Raw genomic sequence first — 22,856 nt, forward strand, 5'->3', positions numbered from 1 at the left:
ATAAGGTATGCAGGGCAGCCTGTGATTGAGCAAAGACCGAGTTACAGTAATCAAGCCTTGATAGAATAAACACACCGACAAAGTGAGAGGTATGGCACGTAGAATGTGTCGGGACCAAACGAGCCATTGACGACGACTGGGATCTTATGTTCGTCGCTCATATTAACTGACAGGCAGCTATCCTACTTTTCCCGTCAAAGGTTTGTATTTTACATTTTGCAGATATGGTTTTGTTAAATAACAGAAACGGTTCTAAGCTTACACCACGTCGATTCGCGTCCGAGTGCTTGCTCCGTGCAAAACAAAACACTGCTTACAGACTGAGTGAATGAACAAATTTGGAAAAATTAAACACGAGGTCACTTGTCTTTTAACTGCAGAACTGAGAAACAGATTATGCAGTGAAAGGTAAGCCATGTTCTTGGGTTGTCACATAGGATTTTGTTGATAGTGTCATTGTTAAAACCTCGCTGTCGCATTTTTGGAACAACATTCTCCAATATGTGAGTGTAACCATGACCTCCATATTTCTTCTGCAACACCAGAGGAAAAAAAAACCCTAATTACTCATTCTTTTTTTTTTAACAGAAAATTGTTAAGTATAGAGGAATCTACATAAAATCTTTTAGGTTTGAACATGCTTTTGATTTATTTTTCCCCATCATTTGTGAGGCTGCAATTTCTCGAAATATGTATACTATTTTTTATAAAAATTATTCCTTTTTCTGTAATTTCCTTTTTCTCTGTGATTCCTTATATAAGTCACCCAAATGTACGTGCATTGTCATGGTTGAACTATTTTTAAGCAAGAAAAAATAAATCTACCACTACTCGTTGTAATTGTTAGTCAACATCTGTTACATCATAACTCTATAATTTTTATGACAGTATGAATTTAATTTGACTTCCTTTATTATCAAGATTGTAACTCTGATGACTCACAAGGCGATGCTTTGTATGCAGATCATGGGCCACAACTACACGGTCACCATAGCCACCTTCAACCAGAAAGCGAATGAAGGCAATGCGATTGGCATCATTCGGCATGTCTTTCTCTTGCTGCAGCTGGTAGTGGGAAGTCTCAATGCCAAACAAATCATATTCACAATAGCAGCCAAATTTTGCAAACTCTAGCAGCTCATCTGAATTGAAAATTGTCCCTGCAAGCAGAAAAAAGTCCTAATTGATTGATTTACATGTGAAGGAATGGCCTTGCACTAGGCTTTTGCTACACATTTAATATGTTGTCTTCTTTAACTTTTTAAAAAGTAAGTAGATGGAGTTTTATTGAAAAACACCAGGTTCCTCTTGGGTGAATGAAACAGTTATGTCAAGAAAGAAAAAGGGATTTAACTCTATATGTGATTTAAAGCTCTAACCGTTGGTCCTCTTTTCTGATAACATTTTCCTTTTCTATAACATACGGTCATCTTTTCTTATACCATTATGAGAAATTAAGATGTAAAGATATACCTGCAGTTTTATGTAATTAAATTTGTGTCTATAACCACCGCATGATCAGTGATGTGATGATGAAGTGATCCATGGTTGAATAACTACTACTGCAAATAGTACCAGCAGCTTAACATCACCTGTTTTTTTTCCTTGTCAGTGCTATTATCACTCAAATAAAAGGTACCTACTGTCAAGGTGTGACATGACTGTTCTATTGGCCTGCCCACCAGCCTCGAGGAAAATGCGCATTATCTCAAAAGGGGCCTGGGAATTACGTCCAGGGTGAATAATGGCTGGACTCCCAAGCTCCACCTGAACAGCAGCGCTTGCTCTCAGGGATCTTTTCTCAAACTCTGTGAAACGAGACACTTTCACTGAATACATGCTTTCTTGCTCCTGTCACTCAGCAATGCATGCTTCTTCATTATTAAAACGCATGTTTTGATATCTATAGTTGTCTCCAGAAATTATTTATCAAGCTTTGAAAAAATGTCTCTCTCTATATATATAAAACTAAAAAATGACCTTGTTGCTTGGCTGGCATTTCTGTCAAACCTTTGTTTTATAGCAAATCCTGAAAGTTCTTTAGATGATATCTATCTGATATTATTCTGTAAAGATGAATGTTTCATCCTGTTGTACTTACAAGACAAAGCAGTGAATGGCATCTATACCTGTGAGAGGCCAGCTGCACCCCACTTCTCCAATAACACCACACTTGATGTCAGTGTTCTCAACACCATTTGTAATTTCTTGTCTCATCACTTCAGACATGGCCTCTTCTGACAGCTGTCTTACCGATTCACTCTGAAAGCTCTCAGCATAAAAACCTGGAAAATATTAATACTGTTATCTTGAGAAAGAATGCATTTTTTATTTTGGGGTGGTGTTCCTCATTTACAATGATTTGCCAATTTGTACTTTCAGATTTTTTTTTACAAGGTTAAAAAACTTCAGCTAATATTTTTTTCTTCTTTGTTGTGAATCAGTATATATTTTTTTCCCACTGAGACCTGGAAACCTGAATTTGTATCACCTGTGCCTGAAATAATGTGAACCCCGGATACATCAGATACCAGCTTCAGAAACCCCACATCTCGACTTAGACCAGTTGTTGTGTTTTCCACTACTGCTTGGCCCCCAAGTGCCTGGAGAAAGTTTTAGAGTTTGAAAATGAATTAAGTAGTTTAAAAACAAACCAGTGCAGATAATCAGCAAGAGTGTACCTCTTTAGTACATAACCAAAAACATTTAATATACCAACAATTCATTTATATTATTCAAAAGTGCTTATATAGTGCATTTCCTCTCCTGACAGCAAGCTCAACAGGCTTTTATAATAGTAAGAAAAAAAATATAGATGAGAAAATGAAGATTTGATCATTTTGTTGATAAAAGGGTCGCAGATGTTCAGAGTTAATTGTCCGTTCTGCCTTGTATTGGTGTTTCACAGTCCAAGATCCGGACTTCATGAAAACAATGATGTCCTTGGATGATGATGTTACAAAATTAGATATGCATTTAGCAGACTGTGTGCTCTAAACCAAAGAAGAATAGCATTCATATGCAAAATATAGTTTGTAGCCAACATAATTAAACCATACAAGAACATTCATCACAAACACAGTCTCCATACAGGAGTCAGCATGGTTCACATTGCTTTCAAATTATATAAGAAATAATGTTTTTACTTTAGACTGACAAAAACTTTGAGTGGGCTTCTACCTTGTACTCTTTCATTTCTTCAATTATTGCCTCATCTTCTCCTTGAAGGCTGAGGTTTTCTAGATGGCTGTATCTGCAAACAAAAACAAATGCCTGCATAAATATAAACAAGGTTAAAGGCAAACTGATGATAATGAAATTAGTTGAACTTGTCTTTGTGGCCCTGGGATAAATTCCTATCACAGCACACCATCTATACCTAACCATTTTTAACACCATAGCAAAATGATAGTGTCATCACGAATTGCGGGTGTGTCTTGACTTCCGTGGCGTAGGCTCCGCCGAACCCCTGAGACCGACTCACCAAACCCCTAGGGTTCGATAGAACCCCGGTTAAGAACCACTGGTTTAGATGGTCAGATACAGAAACAATGCACCTGCTCCACCTGTACTACGTTCATTCAGATGTGTGCTTTACTACAGCCAGTGTGTTGACTATGCGCTTCCTCGTCCCTTCTGACGTCCATATCCCGTATTGACCATGACCTTGCTGTTGTCCGTGCTGACGTCCACCCGTATTGACCATGACCTTGCTGTTGTCCGTGCTGACGTCCATCCCGTGAGGTCTCGCGCTGGCGAGTTTGTCGGCGAGGCTGTGTAAGTCGCTGTTGCTGCCTGCCATCAGCTCGATGTCGTCTGCAAAGCGGAGGTTAGTGAGCAGCCTCCCTTCGATAGACACGGAGTTTTGATTGTCCTGGAGAGTATCCTGCATGGTTTTCTCTACGTAAGAACACCAGTAAGAATCTGTTCTAAAAATCCCTAGCGCACACCCACCGTCGTGGGAGAGCCTACCATTCAGTTGTTAAAAGCTTCATCATCAGATGCCAAATTTTGGCAAAGATCTTGACGTTAACATCCACACAATTCTGTTTTTTGCACAGCTTTTCCGCTACACTGACGCTAGCCATGCTGCTCAATCGTTCGTGCTAAACTCGCAGGCCAAGATGCCCACACTGTAAATGCCAGGTTTAATATTGTATCCAGCCAGATTCTTTTGTTCAAGAATTTCCGGACTGAACCACTGACGGCTATCAACAACATGGGGTAATCATTAGCAGGCGCTGACATCCTACGACTGTGGAGAGAGCTGTGTAAGCCAGTGAGGCATACCTAGCAACCCCTAGTTGCGATCAAAACAGGGCTAGCCATACGCCCCCTGTCTAGGACACCTCTGCTACACAAGTATTCCCGCAAGATATATGTGACCGCTAGCTGTGTACACAAGATATATATATATGTGACCGCTAGCTCTGGTAGTACTGCTGTGAAGTAGTCATGCAGCAGGTGACGGCAAGAACCATAATATAGCCCCAGACATTATTGTCCACAGGTTCAAAGGACAGACGCACCTCTCTCTACCTGACTGGCGTGACCCCGCCCCTGACCCCGCCTGACAAGGGAAAGCACTCAGTGGTTGTCGTCGGCTTGTTGATGTAGGTCAGTAAAATATATTTTATACACTATATACAGCCTACACAAACTTGTATAAACATGTGAACTTTGAAATACTAAATGATGTTGTTATAAAAATGAATAAGTATAGGACAGTTATTGTCCAGACCATGATTAATTAATGAAATAGAAGTGTTGCTTGCGAACAATCTTCATTTCCTGAAAAAAAGTTCGCATGGAATCTCCTCCTTTGCTAGTGTCCGTCAACACACTATTGTCATTAAGTGGAATAGCAAGCACACCTGTAATGCCAGTGTCCAAATAAACTTTGAAGCTTGGAAACCAAGCTCGGTGACATAAGTTTGTTTTTGTTTTTTTGTGCTCTAATCTGCAGACCCTGAAAGTGAAAGTAGACACGAATCGCCTGAAAATTTACGTTCTTGAATTAACCTCAGTGCTTGGTTCGAATATGTAAACGACAATAAATAAACATAAATAATGAATGTTTTTGTACAAATAAAACCTAATAATACAATAAATCACTGAAAACTGGTCATTAAATGGACCTCTTTCGAAATTGGTCTCATCAGACGTGAACATGGAAGTGCAGTCGATCGTTTCAAACGTGCAGGCAATATATCATGGAATGTAGATATGAACTCCTTCGTGGCTAAATCTTAAGAATTCTGTGAAAATTATGATTCAGATGTCGTCTATGTATTTTGCTATTATGTATAGAGGTATTGTTGTAATATTTTATTCGAAAGGTTCTTGGAGGTACCTATAGATTACGAAAGGTTTGAAAATAATATTTTCTGGAAACTATATAAAATTTAAAAGTTTATTGACTCATCCTTGCAGAATTTTAGTTCTGGGTGTCATACCCACTTGTTTAGAATGTTAATAAATTAAGCCTACACATTCAACGGTAATAATTTGTCTTCAGAGGCTTCAGAATGGATGAAAAAATGCGTGAAACGCTACTCCGGAGTCGCGTATTTTTACTGGACACTGTCGTCATGACGGATTTGATGGACTACATGATTGAACAAGATATCTTCTCTGATGCCATGAGAGAAAGGATCATGGTATGAGTAATATTCAGTCAACTCTACCACTAAAAAGGCAGAAAGAAACAATTGATTTTTGTCAGCTAAATTGCTTAAAATGAATCAGTTTAATAGGATAAATATTATTAGCTCTCAACTTTCTCTAAAGCAGTGCTCAATATGAGCATGTTCTCCAGTCATAATTTTTTTACACTTTCATATTTTGGTTTCGTGTTCATATTTTAATGTTCTTGAATCTCAACACATCACCATTAAATAGACAAAACAGTCAGCAAAAAATGTTGATAATGAAAATGAAGAAAGATATTTTTGGTTGTCAGGTCCTTATTTGTGAAGCTGTGCCTATGTTTCAGGCAGGTGAGACTAACAGAGAACAGATTAAAAGAATGCTGGATGAACTGGCTAGACGACCACCCTGCTGTTTTAAAAAGTTCATTGTTGCACTACGAAAATCATCTCAAGGACACTGTGCAGACTTTGTGCAATCTATTTATAGCAGTGTTTCTTAACCTTGTTTGAAGTACCGAACCTACAAGTTTCATATGCACATTCACCGAACCCTTCTTTAGTTTCATATGCACATTCACCGAACTTTTCTTTAGTTAAATCAATGCCAATATCACTTTGATGTCGCTTATATCAGACTACATTAGCTTCCTAAGTTCCAGTTCTGATCATGACAATGTGCATTCTCGTGTATTTAATTAATTTATAAGATATGGCTTAAAGTAATGATGTAAACTAGTATGAATAATCAATCCTGTGAACAATACAGCAAAGTTTTACAAACGGATTTTGACGGATCCATCCAAGATTCTTCATCTCAAAAGGCATCTGCATTTTTTGCTGCTGAACATTATTTGCTGGAGGAATCAAAAAGCTTTCTGCCTTCAGTGCTAAGTGCTCATGGGTCAGAGTGATTCCTAGTAGAAAAGGATCGATGAGGCCGCTCACTGGAAGAAGAGAAATCATATTTTTTAAATAAATGTTTTAGAAATATAACCAGCAAAGACACGTAGGCGACACCTTCAAATTACGAAAGTACATGTAAAGACTATATTTACATTTATAATACACAATTGTACAACAAGGCAAGTGTACTAGATTTAAGTCTCACACATGAAAGCATGCAAGATTAAAATACATGTAATTTAGAATCTGCTGAGACTGAATTCTTAGGCATAAAGTAAAGTACAAAAGTAATGTCCATATCTATATATGTACATATACTTTTCCTTCTCTCCTCTATGTATATATAGAAAAACTATGCTGGAAAGTTGTCATCAGTATTTTCATGAGATTAACATGTTCTTTTTTCAATCTGATGTTTCAAACATTTATTTTAGTTTCTTTGGTAAACTGAGTGAGAACAATGTTTTTTCACAAGTTTAAAATGCGAGGTTTCATGTTGTCACAGTGTCAGTCACTTGTGTTCGCACAAACGCCTGGACATTTGCGCTTTCTTTTCTACTCAAAACAACTCTACCTCTTTTGTAGGCCTGTATATATTTAATTATTTTAATCAATAAAAATACACAAGAAATGTTAAAAATAATTCCCTAGTAAACATACATCAATTAATCCTTATAATATATCTAAGATATATTATTATTACTTATTAATGATCTCTAATTCTAAACTCAACCCTGAGAGCAAGTTTCTTTCTTGATGTTTAACTTAAGAAATAATGAATGTTAAGTTCGGCACAACACTGCTTTCACTGCATCAACAGTCATGGGGACTAATGTTCCATAAATCTACATATATATATATGTTATACACTTAAAACTTATCTTGAAACGTAAAAACAATCACATAAACAAAACACAACTGACATCTCCACTTGAGGACAGACTTTATACTCTAAATGACGCCGTCTCTGGGACGAGAGACCTCTCAATATGATATATTAAACGCTACTTCTTCGGGTCAGACGTTGTTTTCTGGGCCATAGATACTCCAGGATACCAATAAACTCACATTTTCTTTTCACAAAAGAAAACGAAACAAAAACTCTTCATGGCATCAGCCAGGCCCATCAGTCTGTCTGTCTGTGGCATTAGCCAGACCCAAACACTCATGGCCCATCTTCCGGCCCGCAGCCTTTCTCGGCAGACGCAGCCTCCACTCCCCTACACGACGTAGTGTCTCAGTACTCGCCGTGTCCTCGGGAAGTGTAACACTTTACCATTCTTGTCCATGCTTTTTGGTATACAGCTTTAAAGCGAATAATATAAGCATTAGAGAACTAGGTGAAAAGGAGATAGGTTTATGAAATCGTCATAGCTAATGTCACTGTAACTTCCACAGTTGTAATGTTGCCCAACAACTCCTTTAATTTTTTTTTAAACTTATGTCATCCAGGCCTGAGAAGTGGAAGATACTATAGTCATTCACAACAGATACAGATTCAGATGGTACTTTCAACCGTTTGCCTCTCTGGTACATGTATTGCCCACCTACATATGCCTTTCTATTAAAAGGAACAATCTACAGAAGCATCCTTTGCAGAGTTAGTAGAGTCAAGTCGATCTGCGCGGTCGTGCGACGAAATACGATGACAGTTAAGCTCACTAACTTAACCCAAATAGTTTACATCACTGTGTTTGAGAACGTGGAAGACTGTCGTGGGGAGACCTCATTGGCAGTATATATGTAATCATAATGACGGTATATTACAACTTACCCGTTTGAATTTTCCCTTTTCTCTCAGTCATTATGCTGCGTCCAGTGATAGAATTCCAAGTCTCAGCTGCTCTTGCTTCTCGTAGCTGAACTCTGATATGCAAACACTGCCTGTAATCGAGATATGAAAGCTAAAAAATCATTGGTCATGCTATCGTCGACTAACATAGGTGAAGAAGGGTGTTGAAGTATCATTCTGTACTCGGTACTTGGGTTGGACGGGGTAGATAGACCTACAATCACAAGAAAAATAACGCACATGTTTCTGCCCCATGGCATCCCAACTTTTTTTTTTTTTAACCAGTGACTTACTGAATGCCTATATAGTCGTCTCTTTTTCTTGATTCTCGTTTTTTGTAAAAAAAAACTAACACTGCAAATGACTTTAGCAGTGAATGGAATTTTTTAATGGATTTTTCCACTACTACCTGACACGGTTGGAAACCACAATTAAGAGGGGTGGGGGAAGAAGAGCGAACAATTCAAGGCCGGTCTTAATTATTGTGAGCGAATTCAAAGAGCTTTACTTTACACAATAAATTCGGAGAGTGAATGCTTTTATGTACTCATTTGTTCTTCATTCAATCAGAGACGTTAAAAGGTATAACGTCTCTGATTCAATTATCACTAGGTTTGTTGTATAGTCACCTGGCGTGGGATTCAGGTATTTTACCGGCCTGCCGCATAACTTCGAAATTTGATATCAGTCCGCAAAAAAAAAAAAATCTTTACCCACCCCTTATTTTTGTCATATACACTTCCGTGCCGGTACGTACGATGGGGAACCCATTGAATCACGGAGGAGACCGTTGACACCCAACAACTTAACGTTAGTCTCGACAGTCGATCATCATTCCAGATCGAGGTATAGGTCTATGATTGACCTGCAGGGAGTGTAACGGTGAATGAACGGTATATTTTAGTATTTGGCTTTGAATAAAATTAGGCAGGCTCATGGCGTTGCGCGCCTGCCAGGTTGACTGGTTTGGCTGAAAAGTATACTTCCTCCTATGAGAGGGAATAGAGAACCCGTGAAAACCCCCGACTGCAAACTGGTGCCACAAAGTTCACGAGGTATCGAAATATTACGGAGTTCCGAGACGAGATCTGAACACAGGGCCTATGTCCCGGTTTTCGAACTATGTTCGCGTGGTATGACGGGTGGTACGTGAGCACCACGACCGTAAAAAGTCCTAGACTCTAGTGTGTATATATATTCGTAGGGGGTAGGGTTGGGAGGTGGTACATGGTCAATTCGAAAGTGGTACTCGTCTGTAAAATAAAACAGCTGCTCTATGCACTGGTGACATACGAGTGTTTTAACCACTACACTACCGTGCGCCCTCATACCTTCCAGAAACCGTTTTTTGTATTTATGTCCCATGACTTTGCTTAATCTCAAATATTTATGTTTACGATTAGGTAAAAATTATCTCCTCCTTTACCACAGAAAACAGACGAAATGTTACTTCTAAGTATAAGAAGCTGAAAAAAATAAAATAATTAGCCTATTTTTCCACGAAATATGCTTTGCATCTTCTATTTTAGACAGTACCAGTGCAACACCGTCTCTTATTCCTTAAAAAACTACCTGCAAGGAAACCTCCCTTTCACTTCCAAAGCGTTGGAGTGGTTTCCCTTACAAGAGCACTTCCCACATGCGCTAACCTTGACTTAACTCTAGTATGTCGGCAGCAAGATACCGCAAATTTTTACGCTTATGCGAGGAATGGCCATTAGATCAGTCAAAGACAGGTCGAGATTTGGCTGCAGTCATACGCCAGAAAGTTGCTGATGCGTTTAGGATGGGTGAAAACACTACTGTGAATGACGAAGCAAAGTGTGATCAAGCGTACGAAAGTTTACAGAGGCTGAGCTCCGACTTTTACCGCAAAAAATACAGTGCAAACAGAACTGTCGGAGCCACTGGAGTCTCATATGAGGAATGCAAAGTGGTCATGTCAACAGAAGCATTAAAAGTATTAAACGACCAAAATACAGGAATATTTACTAAACTGAAAAGAACTTTCACTGCAGAGCGAGGTTAGCAGTCGAGCAATCTGGATATACTATTCACAGAAAAACCGAGAAGTTTCTTTGGAAGCCAGATTTTTCTAGCGAAGCACATCCTAGCTGGATTCTCGTCACCTCATAAACAAGACAAGAAGTTAAAGTATGAGTAAAATTTACAACAAAAATATGAACAATAATAATGACTATCCAATCATGGTGTACCATATGCAGAACTTGTTATGTAGACCTTAATTGACTGGAACCATAACAGTGGCAGTGCTTGCCAGGCAACAAATTTCAACTTATTGCCTTCATTAATCTTTTAACTCTTGTCCTTAATGCCAGATCACTGGATAATCATGGGATAACTTTACAGACGTGAATCTGAACATGTAGATTCAGGTCTGTTAAGTAACTTACCATAGGTTTTATGAATTATCGTTTCAAATGTATTGCTGCTTTACAATCAGTACATTAATAGTGTTAATAATGTAAACACATTTTTTCCTTTTTCTGATTCTGGCTTAAAATGTATGAACATTTTGCAGAGTGCATTATTATGTTTTGTTTGTAAAAGAAACGTTTTTTTTTTTTAGAACATGGTTAGTGTTAAAACTCTGTGATAAGAAAATAGATGTTAGTATATGTCTTGAGCAACACAGAAGCCATCAACATGCAACCAGTTAAACTAGAATGAGATATTAATACAGTAAAGAATGTCACTTTAGCATGTTGTCCATCTCTATAAATATGTATATGAAATGATAAGAAGTACTACTTTAGAACCATAAAAAAAAGTTTGTGTTGAGAATTATAAAGCACCACAAAGTCTCTCCCCAAAAAGTCTGTTCCCACTCTCTATTTCATGATATTTCTGGCTGTTAAAACTAGTTAGAATCTGCAGTTTTGGGACTTGAAATGGGCATTCAGGGATAACTTTTCTAGGTTAGAACCTAATTCTAGGGTTTTGCTACTTGTCTGTCTGAGGGAAATATCTGTATAATGTTCAAAGTTGAGAAGTTTTTATTCAAATTAAAATATTGTGAATAAGAGTGCTGATTGTTTTCTTGTTCAGTGTGAATGGATGTAGTAGAAGTGGGAACACAGAGAGAGAGAGAAAATATGGATGAAAGAATGGAGGAATAGCTTTTTGGAGAAGCATTTTACATTTTTTAACAGATCTGTAAATGGCAGAAACCATCAAGCAAGGAAAGTGTGCATGTGTGTGTTGTGTTTTATGCTGTGAGTATGCATGCATATATATGTTCACTAAGGTGCATTTGATTTCTACCCTAAAAAGGTGTGTGCTTATGTACTTGTATGTACATATAAAAAGCCCTTTCAGTTTGGCTGGTTCTGTGGAAATGTGCTATATTATTATTAAACAAAAGAAACACGATCACACAAAGGCCATGTAAGATGCCAGTAAGAAAAATCGAAAGATTTACTTGGTGCGACGACAGCAAAAAAAAAAGTACATCTAAGAATTCGATTGTATTCACATCAAACTGGGGAAAAAACTTTTAAAATAGAATTATGTAGAAATCCTCTTCGAGAAACTAAAAACTCATGTATATAACAAACACAATGTGTTATACTTCTTTCACAAGCATCAAGCTAATATTTTACAATTTTAAATAAAGTAGCAAATTAGTAGACTAGAAATGGGAAAATGATCAATAGTCACAAAGATAAAAGTACACATAAAAACTGCCTTACCTAAAAGAATAAAGGAAACTTTACCAGCAGTAGCAGGTAAAGACGACCTCAACAGACTGAACCCATTGTATTTATTGCATAATACTGATTGCTTTTACTGGGCAATAACAAAAGGTTTCTTAAAGACTTGTCAATATTTATTGTGCTCTGCTGTTACAAGTTCCTGTGAGGCATTACTTACACCAAGTTATCACTTGAGAACTTATTCTGAGGAAGCAAAGGCAACACTTAACTTACCAGTCACCTATTACTTGTCATATCTTTTGATAATGTGTGATCTTTAATATAATAGATGTACACAAATCATCACAAGATAGACAAACATTTTTTTTTAGTTTTGCTTTTTATGTTTCTTGACTCTGAAGTATATGATTAGCGTAACCATTAAGGCATTCAGGCAGAAGCTGGCAAAGAAGTTAAGCAGGACTGCTACATCCCCAGTCTGAACAGCTGCTGTAAAGCTTCTTACTGCGGTTGAAAGAAAAAATCTATTATTATAATCAGAAAAAAATTTCAGCAATGGATTAAAAAATGCATAATGCAGCTAATTAGCTGATGCCATGTTGCGGAAAAGTAATCTCTTCTGAAATATAAATGGTACAGTCATTGAATGCAAGGTAAAAACCTTTATTTTGTAAGTGTCTATCATTTAACAGCTACCTTTGGTCAGCGATAAACTTATTTTCCATGCTACCAAGCCGACCCAAACCAATAACAAATGATATCCATGAAATCACTGCTTAATTTACTCCTGCCTTCTTGCACATTAACCTTTAAGCAAAAGTATACTTGGAAATGCCGAAATCTCCCCTGATTAAAAAAAAAAACCAAACCATTTTGCTCTTCTAGCCAAAATTTAAAATAAAATCTACACAGGGACAGAGAGGGATTGTATAAATCGATTTTTAAAAAGTTCTGTGTGCGTTTGCATACTTAGTGTGCCATAGGTAGCAATAGCCCAGGTCACAGCACTGATATTTCCAGCATCTTTAAGTCTCAGCACTTTAAAAATTTGTAGCAGCTTACTGGTTACTGAGAGAGGTGTAGAAGAAGTCTGCAATGTTATGGTAGATAAAAAAAAAATTATTAGCTTTCAACCCTTTTGACTACCATAAACAAAACATAATATTAAATATGGTTAACCCTAATATGACCCACTGGCTTGTAAAATACTGTTGATTCCAAACCTCAGCTACTCTCAGCCATGGTCATGCAGCAAAAACACTAGCCAAACTAAAATATTATCTGTAGAATTTCACAAAGTTGTACATTACCACTACCATTAACAGCTAAAATTTAAAAAAAAAAACTTAGATTATTTTCCTGTCAGAGCACAATTATGACGTGTGACTCTTCTGAGGTTAGAGATATTAACTGAGACTCATATTTGCTTCAATGGTACAACTTCAACTGTCATATTATTAAAAGGTACACACAATCAGTAACTGAAGCACAATGTCAGGAACAATTCTGAACGCCACTGCATAAACTACAATGCAATATCTACAGCCAAAGTTAAGGAAATTCAAAAGCAAATACAGCCAACATATACCTTGATAAATGTTAATCTTTTTCTTTTCTTTTTTTTTTTTGTACTTGAGCTTGTGCTCAAGTACCCATGTAAAACTTTGTAAGCTTTCACAAGCATGGATATTATTTCCCAAAGCCAGCTTTTTCTCCTTTCAATCCATCCAAAACATATGCGGATAGAAAATGACACAAGAGCATAAGCCTTCTACGATCTGTTCTATTTAGTGTTATGCACACGAGGGAGGCAACATCCTCTGTTTCCTTGGCTCAACTGATTTGGCATGGTCACCTAGACTGCTGGATGTCTCACATTACAAATTTAAAGTTTTGAAAAGAATTTTTTTTTTTATCATTTTGAATGGCTGCTGACAGGCAGATGATAAAATTAAACTTAAATGTTTGTAAAGTATCTAGGAGAGCAAGTCATCTAACAGCTATTTGTTTTAAGAGGCTGAGTGGAGTATTATTTTCAAATGAGTGGGTTTGATTCTATCTTCTTGCATTAGCAATATAATAAGTTAGAATAGTCAGAATTTTGGTCAATCCACATAGTCTTTTCTTAAGAAAATAAATAACAATTTACAATGGATTTTTTGGGACAAAACTAATGACAGCACAATGTCCTGCTAACTTGCTAGCAACTTAAAGCTTAATTTCATGTTTCACTTGGATTTGCCCCTCAGTCTTTATAATTCTCACTGGCTGTATTTCTATAAAAGCAATATCTGAGAAGCTGAAGACTGCCAGCACTAATACATTTAAATAAAAAAAAAATAATGGTCTTTCCTCTGCTTTTGAAAAGATGAAAGATACCATAAGGATACAACACAAATGCTGCTAATACTTTCAGTTGTAGCTTTCTTTCATACCATAAAATAGCAGCCAGAAGAAAAAGATCTGGAGAGTGGAAAAAAAACCTAAAAAGATTATATCTCTATTTCTCTAAAATGGAGAAAACATGTAAAATGCTCAAAGAAAAAGTGTTAAATGTAAAAGTTACACATATTTCAATTGCTTTCGAAGGTAATAATCCCATTACAGAAGATAATTACATCTCATTATATGGACCCAACACAAAAACATTTAATTGACATAGTTGACTGATCACATAAAATTTGGTTCAGAAATGAATTAGCTTAATCTACCACTGTCAGCTTGCAGAAAATTTCTATTTGTATATACTATGAAGGGGAAAAAGAAAATATTACTGGAAAAGAAAGAAGAAAATATTCTGAAAATTATATTTTTGAAAAAATAGTTATTTCTCCAATTTAGAATTGCGAAAATTTCTAATTTAAAGAAAATGTTTGAAGTCATATTTTACCTTGTGGAACAAGAAAGCAATACTCAAGATATGTCAGTAAAGGATAGGTCAAGGCAAAGTGATATGTCAGCATTATGGAGTACCTTCAATTAATAAAAAAAATGGTTTTGCAGATTTCTTATTAAATTTACCCAAAAGAACTACTGTAATTTAATTCTTTGATAAAATAAACCTTTTTTAATATATGAGTCAATAAAACAACTGTTTTAAAAGACTGGGCATAAATCAATCAGAAGAAAAAAGGAAAATAAGCCATGAAACTTCTGTAACCAACAAAAAGAGAATCAGCTTTTTAATGTTAATCTAATAAATGTGATAATTATGCTCATAACATACTGAATGGGTGAAGACAGCAAAGAGACTGACGTATAATTAAGAGGAATTAAGAGCCATTATAAGATTACAGCATTTTAAGTTTTAACTATTCCTAAATTCTAATGAGGTTGTTTGGAAAATGAGAAAGAATTGTGATCCTAATTTGATCCATGCTAAGAGTGAAGATGGTCACCCAGATGACAATAATTATACATAAAGGCAGGGCTTCTGCTTACGCAAAAAATTGTGTACAGTACGCATTAAAAGTTCGGAGGACCCCTTCAATTTTCGTCAATGGGGTCCCATTCAAATTTGGGCGAAGAACAGGGACCCCTTAAAAATCTGAAGAAGGGGTCCCTGGGACCCCAAAGAATTTAGCTTTAGAAGAAGCCCTGATAAAGGTACACTTATTTATAATCAAGAGGAAGCAGATCGATCCATTAAACTGGACTGTATTATGTCCTTGCAAGTCCAAGCGGGAATAATAAGCTATCATGTGGCGGTGAAAATTCAGTCATGACATTACTCCTGTCATCAAAGAAAGAAACAACAGGGGTATTCTCAGGATGGCTATATTCATGAATCATGATTTTTGGCTTATGTTTCTTTCATTTCGTTCTTTACTCGTGTCAAAATTAATACTGTTGTAACAATCTCGACCCGATTATTACTGGACAATCTTTCGTGTTGGTCTCGAACTAAATGCCAAAACAAATAGGGCGTCACCGAGAGGCTCTCTTTGACACCCACTGCCTTTTCTCGTTTGTTTACCCGGTCAGTTCGAGAAGAACACTTGCGATACTGATCCCTTTAGTGCTTCTTTCACCGACTACTGCAATGATCTGGGGTAGTTTCAAAATAAGACATGATACTACGACCACTGTGCTCAACACATTGCAGAGAAGTTGCATTGCACCCGTCAAGTGCGCCATGGCTTGTATGAACAGCGGAAGTGCACGCTCTTCAGAAAGTGAAACCAGAAGCAGCCTCGGCTATGTTATGCAAGGCGAAGCAGTGCACACAGTTTTTTTCAGCCACACAATCATCCCGTTTCATGGATTTATTCGATGATTTTTTAAACCGCATGAAATGATTGCACTTATTCAGTGTTGATGTAGAGTTCTGGATGAAATGGTTAAGATAACGTAAACATTTCATATCTACAGTACCCTCTTGAGCGACTTTACTACACTTAGCAACCACGATATGAATCGTTGAAGCGAGGCATGCGAAGAGAATGTACTGAAACTAACAAGAAATAAAATACTACAAAGTTAAATTTAACAGTTGAGAAACAAATGAAACTTTTAGGTTCAAATTATTATAGCTTGCAAGTGATGTGGACAGTGGACTATTTTTGTTTGATATCCCTGCGCGAGTGGGTGTTTGATCGTCTGCTAAAGAGTAAATACACGTCAAATTTAAATAAAAACAACATGAAAAACCTAAACACATAAAACTCACGCTTTCTTATTGTTTTTTATTTTAAAAAATACTACGAACATGTCTGTTAATTCATTGAACAACACTAGAAGATCCATAGTTTCTACGCATGAGCATGCCTCGCTTCAACGATTCATATTGCTCAACGATTCATATCGGCGGCAAGATACCGCAAATTTTTACGCTTATGCGAGGAATGGCCATTAGATCAGTCAAAGACAGGCCGAGATTTGGCTGTAGTCATACGCCAGAAAGTTGCTGATGCGTTTAGGATGGGTGAAAACACTACTGTGAATGACGAAGCAAAGTGTGATCAAGCGTACGAAAGTTTACAGAGGCTGAGCTCCGACTTTTACCGCAAAAAATACAGTGCAAACAGAACTGTCGGAGCCACTGGAGTCTCATATGAGGAATGCAAAGTGGTCATGTCAACAGAAGCATTAAAAGTATTAAACGACCAAAATACAGGAATATTTACTAAACTGAAAAGAACTTTCACAGCAGAGAGAGGTTAGCAGTCGAGCAATCTGGATCTATTCACAGAAAAACCGAGAAGTTTCTTTGGAAGCCAGATTTTTCTAGCAAAGCACATCCTAGTTGGATTCTCGTCGCCTCATAAACAAGACAAGAAGTTGAAGTATGAGTAAAGTTTACACAAAAATATGAACAATAATAATGACTATGCGAACATCATGGTGTGCAGAACTCATTATGTAAAGATTCATTGACTGGAACCATGACAGTGGCAATGCTTGCCAGGCAACAAATGTCAACTTATTGCCTTCATTAATCTTTTAACCATGGTCCTTAATGCCAGATCACTTGATAATCATGGGATAACTTTATAGATGTGAATCTGAACATGTAGATTCAGGTCTGTTACATAACTTACCATAGGTTTTATGAATTATCTTGTTTCAAATGCATTGCTGCTTTACAATCAGTACATTAATAGTGTTAATAATGTAAACACATTTTTTCCTTTTTCTGATTCTGGCTTAAAATGTATGAACATTTTGCAGAGTGCATTATTATGTTTTGTTTGTAAAAGAAACGTTTTTTTTTTTAGAACATGGTTAGTGTTAAAACACTGTGATAAGAAAATAGATGTTAGTATATGTCTTGAGCAACACAGAAGCCATCAACATGCGACCAGTTAAACTAAAATGAGATATTAATACAGTAAAGAATGTCACTTTAGCATGTTGTCCATCTCTATAAATATGTATATGAAATGATAAGTACTACTTTAGAACCATAAAAATAGTTTGTGTTGAGCATTATAAAGCGCCTCAAATGTGTTAAGTCTCTCCAGAGAAAGTCTGTTCCCACTCTCTCTTTATTTCGTGATATTTCTGGCTGTTAGAACTAGTTACAATCTGCAGTTTTGGGACTTAAAATGAGCATTCAGGGATAATTTTACTAGACTAAAACCTAATTCTAGGGTTTTGCTACTTGTCTGTCTGAGGGAAATATCTGTATAATGTTCAAAGTTGAGAAGTTTTTATTCAAATTAAAATATTGTGAATAGGAGTGCTGACTGTTTTCTTGTTCAGTGTGAATAGATGTAGAAGTGGGAACACACAGAGAGAGAAAATATGGAGGAATACCTTTTTTGAGAAGCTTTTTATGTTTTTTTAAGAGATCTGTAAATGGCAGAAACCATCAAGCAAGGAAAGTGTGCATGTGTGTGTTGTGTTTTATGCTGTATGCATGCATATATATGTTCACTAAGGTGCATTTGATTTCTACCCTAAAAAGCTGTGGTTATGTACTTGTATGTACATATAAAAAGCACTTTCAGTCTGGCTGGTTCTCTGGAAATGTGCTATATTATTTTTAAACAAAAGAAACACGATAACACAAAGGCCATGTAAGATGCAAGTAAGAAAAATCTAAAGATTTAATTGTTGCAACGAAAGCAAAAAAAAAAAAAAAAGAAAAGTGCATCTAAGAATTCAATTGTATTCACATCAAACTGGGAAAAAAAACTGTTTTAAAATAGAATTATGTAGAAATCCTCTTCGAGAAACTAAAAGCTCATGTATATAACAAACACAATGTGTTATACTTCTTTCACAAGTGTCAAGCTAATATTTTACAATTTTAAATAAAGTAGCAAATTAGTTGACTAGAAATGTGAAAATGATCAATAATCACCAAGATAAAAGTACACACAAAAACTGCCTTACCTAAAAGAATAAAGGAAACTTTACCAGCAGTAGCAGGTAAAGATGACCTCAACAGACTGAACCCATTGTATTTATTGCATAATACTGATTGCTTTTACTGGGCAATAACAAAAGGTTTCTTAAAGACTTGTCAATATTTATTGTGCTCTGCTGTTACAAGTTCCTGTGAGGCATTACTTACACCAAATTATCACTTGGCAACTTATTCTGAGGAAGCAATGGCAACACTTAACTTACCAGTCACCTATTACTTGTCATATCTTTTGATAATGTGTGATCTTTAATATAATAGATGTACAAAAATCATCACAAGATAGAAAAACATTTTTTCAGTTTTGCTTTTTATGTTTCTTGACTCTGAAGTATATGATTAGCGTAACCATTAAGGCATTCAGGCAGAAGCCGACAAAGAAGTTAAGCAGGACTGCAACATCCCCAGTCTGAACAGCTGCTGTAAAGATTCTTACTGTGATTGAAAGAAAAAAAAAATCTATTATTATAAACAGAAAAAATTGCAACAATGGATTAAAAAATGCATAATGCTGATGCCATGTTGCTGAAAAGTAATCTCTTCTGAAATATAAATGGTACAGTCATTGAATGCAAGGTAAAAACCTTTATTTTGTAAGTGTCTATCATTTAACAGCTACCTTTGGTCAGCGATAAACTTATTTACCATGCTACCAAGCCGACCCCAACCAATAACAAATGTTATCCATGAAATCACTGCTTAATTTACTCCTGCCTTCTTGCACATTAACCTTTAAGCAAAAGTATACTTGGAAATGCCGAAATCTCCCCTACTTTAAAAAAAAAACCCAAACCATTTTGCTTAAAATAAAATCTACGTAGGGACAGAGAGGGATTGTATAGATCGATTTTTAAGAAGTTCTGTGTGCGTTTGCATACTTAGTGTGCCATAGGTAGCAATAGCCCAGGTCACAGCACTGATATTTCCAGCATCTTTAAGTCTCAGCACTTTACAAATTTGTAGCAACCTACTGGTTACTGAGAGAGGTGTAGAAGAAGTCTGCAATGTTATGGTAGATAAAAAAAAAATTATTAGCTTTCAACCCTTTTGACTACCATAAACAAAACATAATATTAACCCTAATATGACCCACTGGCTTGTAAAATACTATGTTGATTCCAAACCTCAGCTACCCTCAGCCATGGTCATGCAGCAGAAACACTAGCCAAACTAAAATATTATCTGTAGAATTTCACAAAGCTGTACACTACCACTACCATTAACAGCTAAAAGTTTAAAAAAAACTTAGATTATTTTCCTGTCAGAGCACAATTATGATGTGTGACTCTTCTGAGGTTAGAGATATTAACTGAGACTCATATTTGTTTCAATGGTATAACTTCAACTGTCATATTATTAAAAGGTACACACAATCAGTAACTGAAGCACAATGTCAGGAACAATTCTGAACGCCACTGCATAAACTACAATGCAATATCTACAGCCAAAGTTAAGGAAATTCAAAAGCAAATACAGCCAACATATACCTTGATAAATGTTAATCTTTTTCTTTTCTTTTCTTTTTTTTTTTTTTTTTTGTACTTGAGCTTGTGCACAAGTACCCATGTAAAACTTTGTAAGCTTTCACAAGCATGGATATTATTTCCCAAAGCCAGCTTTTTCTCCTTTCAATCCATCCAAAACATATGCGGATAGAAAATGACACAAGAGCATAAGCCTTCTACGATCTGTTCTATTTAGTGTTATGCACACGAGGGAGGCAACATCCTCTGTTTCCTTGGCTCAACTGATTTGGCATGGTCACCTAGACTGCTGGATGTCTCACATTACAAATTTAAAGTTTTGAAAAGAATTTTTTTTTTTATCATTTTGAATGGCTGCTGACAGGCAGATGATAAAATAAAACTTAAATGTTTGTAAAGTATCTATGAGAGCAAGTCATCTAACAGCTATTTGAGGCTGAGTGGAGTATTATTTTCAAATGAGTGGGTTTCATTCTATCTTCTTGCATTAGCAATATAATAAGTTAGAATAGTCAGAATATTGGTCAATCCACATAGTCTTTTCTTAAGAAAATAAATAACAATTTACAATGGATTTTTTGGGACAAAACTAATGACAGCACAATGTCCTCCTAACTTGCTAGCAACGTAAAGCTTAATTTCATGTTTCACTTGGATTTGCCCCTCAGTCTTTATAATTCTCATTGGCTGTATTTCTATGAAAGCAAAATCTGAGAAGCTGAAGACTGCCAGCACTAATACATTTAAATAAAAAAAATAAAATAATGGTCTTTCTTCTACTTTTGAAAAGATGAAAGATACCATAAGGATACAACACAAATGCTGCTAATACTTTCAGTTGTAGCTTTCTTTCATACCATAAAATAGCAGCCAGAAGAAAAAGATCTGGAGAGTGGAAAAAAAAACTAAAAAGATTATATCTCTATTTCTCTGAAATGGAGAAAACATGTAAAATGCTCAAAGAAAAAGTGTTAAATGTAAAAGTTACACTTATTTCAATTGCTTTCGAAGGTAATAATCCCATTACAGAAGATAATTACATCTCATTATATGGACCCAACACAAAAACATTTAATTGACATAGTTGACTGATCACATACAATTTGGTTTAGAAATGAATTAGCTTAATCTACCACTGTCAGTTTGCAGAAAATTTCTATTTGTATATACTATGAAGGGGAAAAAGAAAATATTACTGGAAAAGAAAGAAGAAAATATTCTGAAAATTATATTTTTGAAAAAATAGTTATTTCTCCAATTTAGAATTGCGAAAATTTCTAATTTAAAGAGAATGTTTGAAGTCATATTTTACCTTGTGGAACAAGAAAGTAATACTCAAGATATGTCGGTAAAGGATAGGTCAAGGCAAAGTGATATGTCAGCATTATGGAGTACCTTCAATTAATAAAAAAAATGGTTTTGCAGATTTCTTATTCCCTTAAATTTACCCAAAAGAACTACTGTAATTCAATTCTTTGATAAAATAAACCTTTTTTAAGATATGAGTCAATAAAACAAATGTTTTAAAAGACTGGGCATAAATCAATCAGAAGAAAAAAAGGAAATAAGCCATGAAACTTCTGTAACCAACAAAAAGAGAATCAGCTTTTTAATGTTAATCTAATAAATGTGATAATTATGCTTATAACATACTGAATGGGTGAAGACAGCAAAGAGACTGACGTATAATTAAGAGGAATTAAGAGCCATTTTAAGATTACAGCATTTTAAGTTTTAACTATTCCTAAATTTTAATGAGGTTGTTTGGAAAATGAGAAAGAAGATGGTCACCCAGATGACAATAATTATACATAAAGGTACACTTATTTATAATCAAGAGGAAGCAGATCGATCCATTAAACTGGACTGTATTATGTCCTTGCAAGTCCAAGCGGGAATAATAAGCTATCATGTGGCGGTGAAAATTCAGTCATGACATTACTCCTGTCATCAAAGAAAGAAACAACAGGGGTATTCTCAGGATGGCTATATTCATGTATCATGATTTTTGGCTTATGTTTCTTTCATTTCGTTTTTTACTCGTGTCAAAATTAATACTGTTGAAACAGTTTCAACCCGATTATTACTGGACAATCCTTCGTGTGGGTCTCGAACTCAATCGCCAAAATAAATAGGGCGTCACCGATACGCTCCCTTTGACACCCACTGCTTTTTCTCGTTTGTTTACTCGGTCAGTTCGAGAAGAACACTTGCGATACTGATCCCTTTAGTGCTTCTTTCACCGACTACTGCAATGATCTGGGGTAGTTTCAAAATAAGACATGATACTACGACCACTGTGCTCAACACATTGCAGAGAAGATGCATTGCACCCGTCAAGTGAGCCATGGCTGCGGAAGTGCACGCTCTTCAGAAAGTGAAACCAGAAGCAGCCTCGGCTATGTTATGCAAGGCGAAGCAGTGCACACATTTTTTTCAGCCACACAATCATCCCGTTTCATGGATTTATTCGATGAT

The 22,856-nt window shown here is 36.1% G+C and overlaps 2 protein-coding genes and 1 long non-coding RNA gene across 5 annotated transcripts; 1 reads left to right on the forward strand and 2 right to left on the reverse strand.

The window, feature by feature from the left end:
• Positions 1-231: 231 nt before the first annotated feature.
• Positions 232-10,002, reverse strand: LOC112573188 (phosphotriesterase-related protein-like). 3 transcript variants are annotated; one of them, XM_025253317.1, is made up of 9 exons: positions 9,919-10,002; positions 8,329-8,438; positions 6,433-6,595; positions 3,181-3,253; positions 2,492-2,603; positions 2,130-2,285; positions 1,644-1,808; positions 943-1,160; positions 232-533 (listed from the first exon to the last, which is right to left on the reverse strand). In XM_025253317.1, exons 2-9 carry the CDS (start codon positions 8,357-8,359, stop codon positions 360-362), a joined length of 1,092 nt encoding a protein of 363 aa, XP_025109102.1. In that variant the 5' UTR covers positions 8,360-8,438; positions 9,919-10,002; the 3' UTR covers positions 232-359. The 3 variants fall into 3 exon arrangements, with proteins under 3 accessions (XP_025109102.1, XP_025109101.1, XP_025109100.1); XM_025253316.1 differs by lacking the exon at positions 9,919-10,002 and adding an exon at positions 9,104-9,132; XM_025253315.1 differs by lacking the exon at positions 9,919-10,002 and adding an exon at positions 8,976-9,028.
• On the forward strand, positions 4,463-6,067 carry LOC112573189. Its single transcript, XR_003101180.1, has 3 exons — positions 4,463-4,617; positions 5,519-5,660; positions 5,996-6,067. It is a non-coding gene; the product is annotated as an uncharacterized LOC112573189 (long non-coding RNA).
• A 1,764-nt stretch (positions 10,003-11,766) lies between the features above and the next one.
• On the reverse strand, positions 11,767-22,747 carry LOC112573750 (mannose-P-dolichol utilization defect 1 protein-like). Its single transcript, XM_025254339.1, has 12 exons — positions 22,567-22,747; positions 21,691-21,773; positions 21,191-21,263; positions 20,266-20,332; positions 19,773-19,893; positions 19,199-19,329; positions 16,000-16,220; positions 14,914-14,996; positions 14,414-14,486; positions 13,496-13,562; positions 12,993-13,113; positions 11,767-12,527 (listed from the first exon to the last, which is right to left on the reverse strand). The coding sequence occupies exons 1-12, from the start codon at positions 22,725-22,727 to the stop codon at positions 12,391-12,393; spliced, it is 1,338 nt and encodes a 445-aa protein (XP_025110124.1). The 5' UTR covers positions 22,728-22,747; the 3' UTR covers positions 11,767-12,390.
• Between the last annotated feature and the right edge of the window lie 109 nt (positions 22,748-22,856).

This window comes from Pomacea canaliculata, linkage group LG10 (assembly GCF_003073045.1).
Source record: "Pomacea canaliculata isolate SZHN2017 linkage group LG10, ASM307304v1, whole genome shotgun sequence".
Lineage (NCBI taxonomy): Eukaryota > Metazoa > Mollusca > Gastropoda > Architaenioglossa > Ampullariidae > Pomacea > Pomacea canaliculata.

Coding starts and splice junctions, on each gene's coding strand:
- LOC112573188 (XM_025253315.1), bottom strand. CDS start 9,013: ATGCGGCAGGCCGGTAAAATACCTGAATCCCACGCCAG. Junction 1,809..2,129: donor GTGCAGCTGGCCTCTCACAG/GTATAGATGCCA, acceptor CTCGTTTCACAG/AGTTTGAGAAAAGATCCCTG. Junction 534..942: donor TGCATACAAAGCATCGCCTT/GTGAGTCATCAG, acceptor CTGGTGTTGCAG/AAGAAATATGGAGGTCATGG.
- LOC112573750 (XM_025254339.1), bottom strand. CDS start 22,727: ATGGCTCACTTGACGGGTGCAATGCATCTTCTCTGCAATGTGTTGAGC. Junction 13,114..13,495: donor TTGTGCTTCAGTTACTGATT/GTGTGTACCTTT, acceptor ATAACATTGCAG/ACTTCTTCTACACCTCTCTC. Junction 12,528..12,992: donor TGCTACCTATGGCACACTAA/GTATGCAAACGC, acceptor TTTCAACCGCAG/TAAGAAGCTTTACAGCAGCT.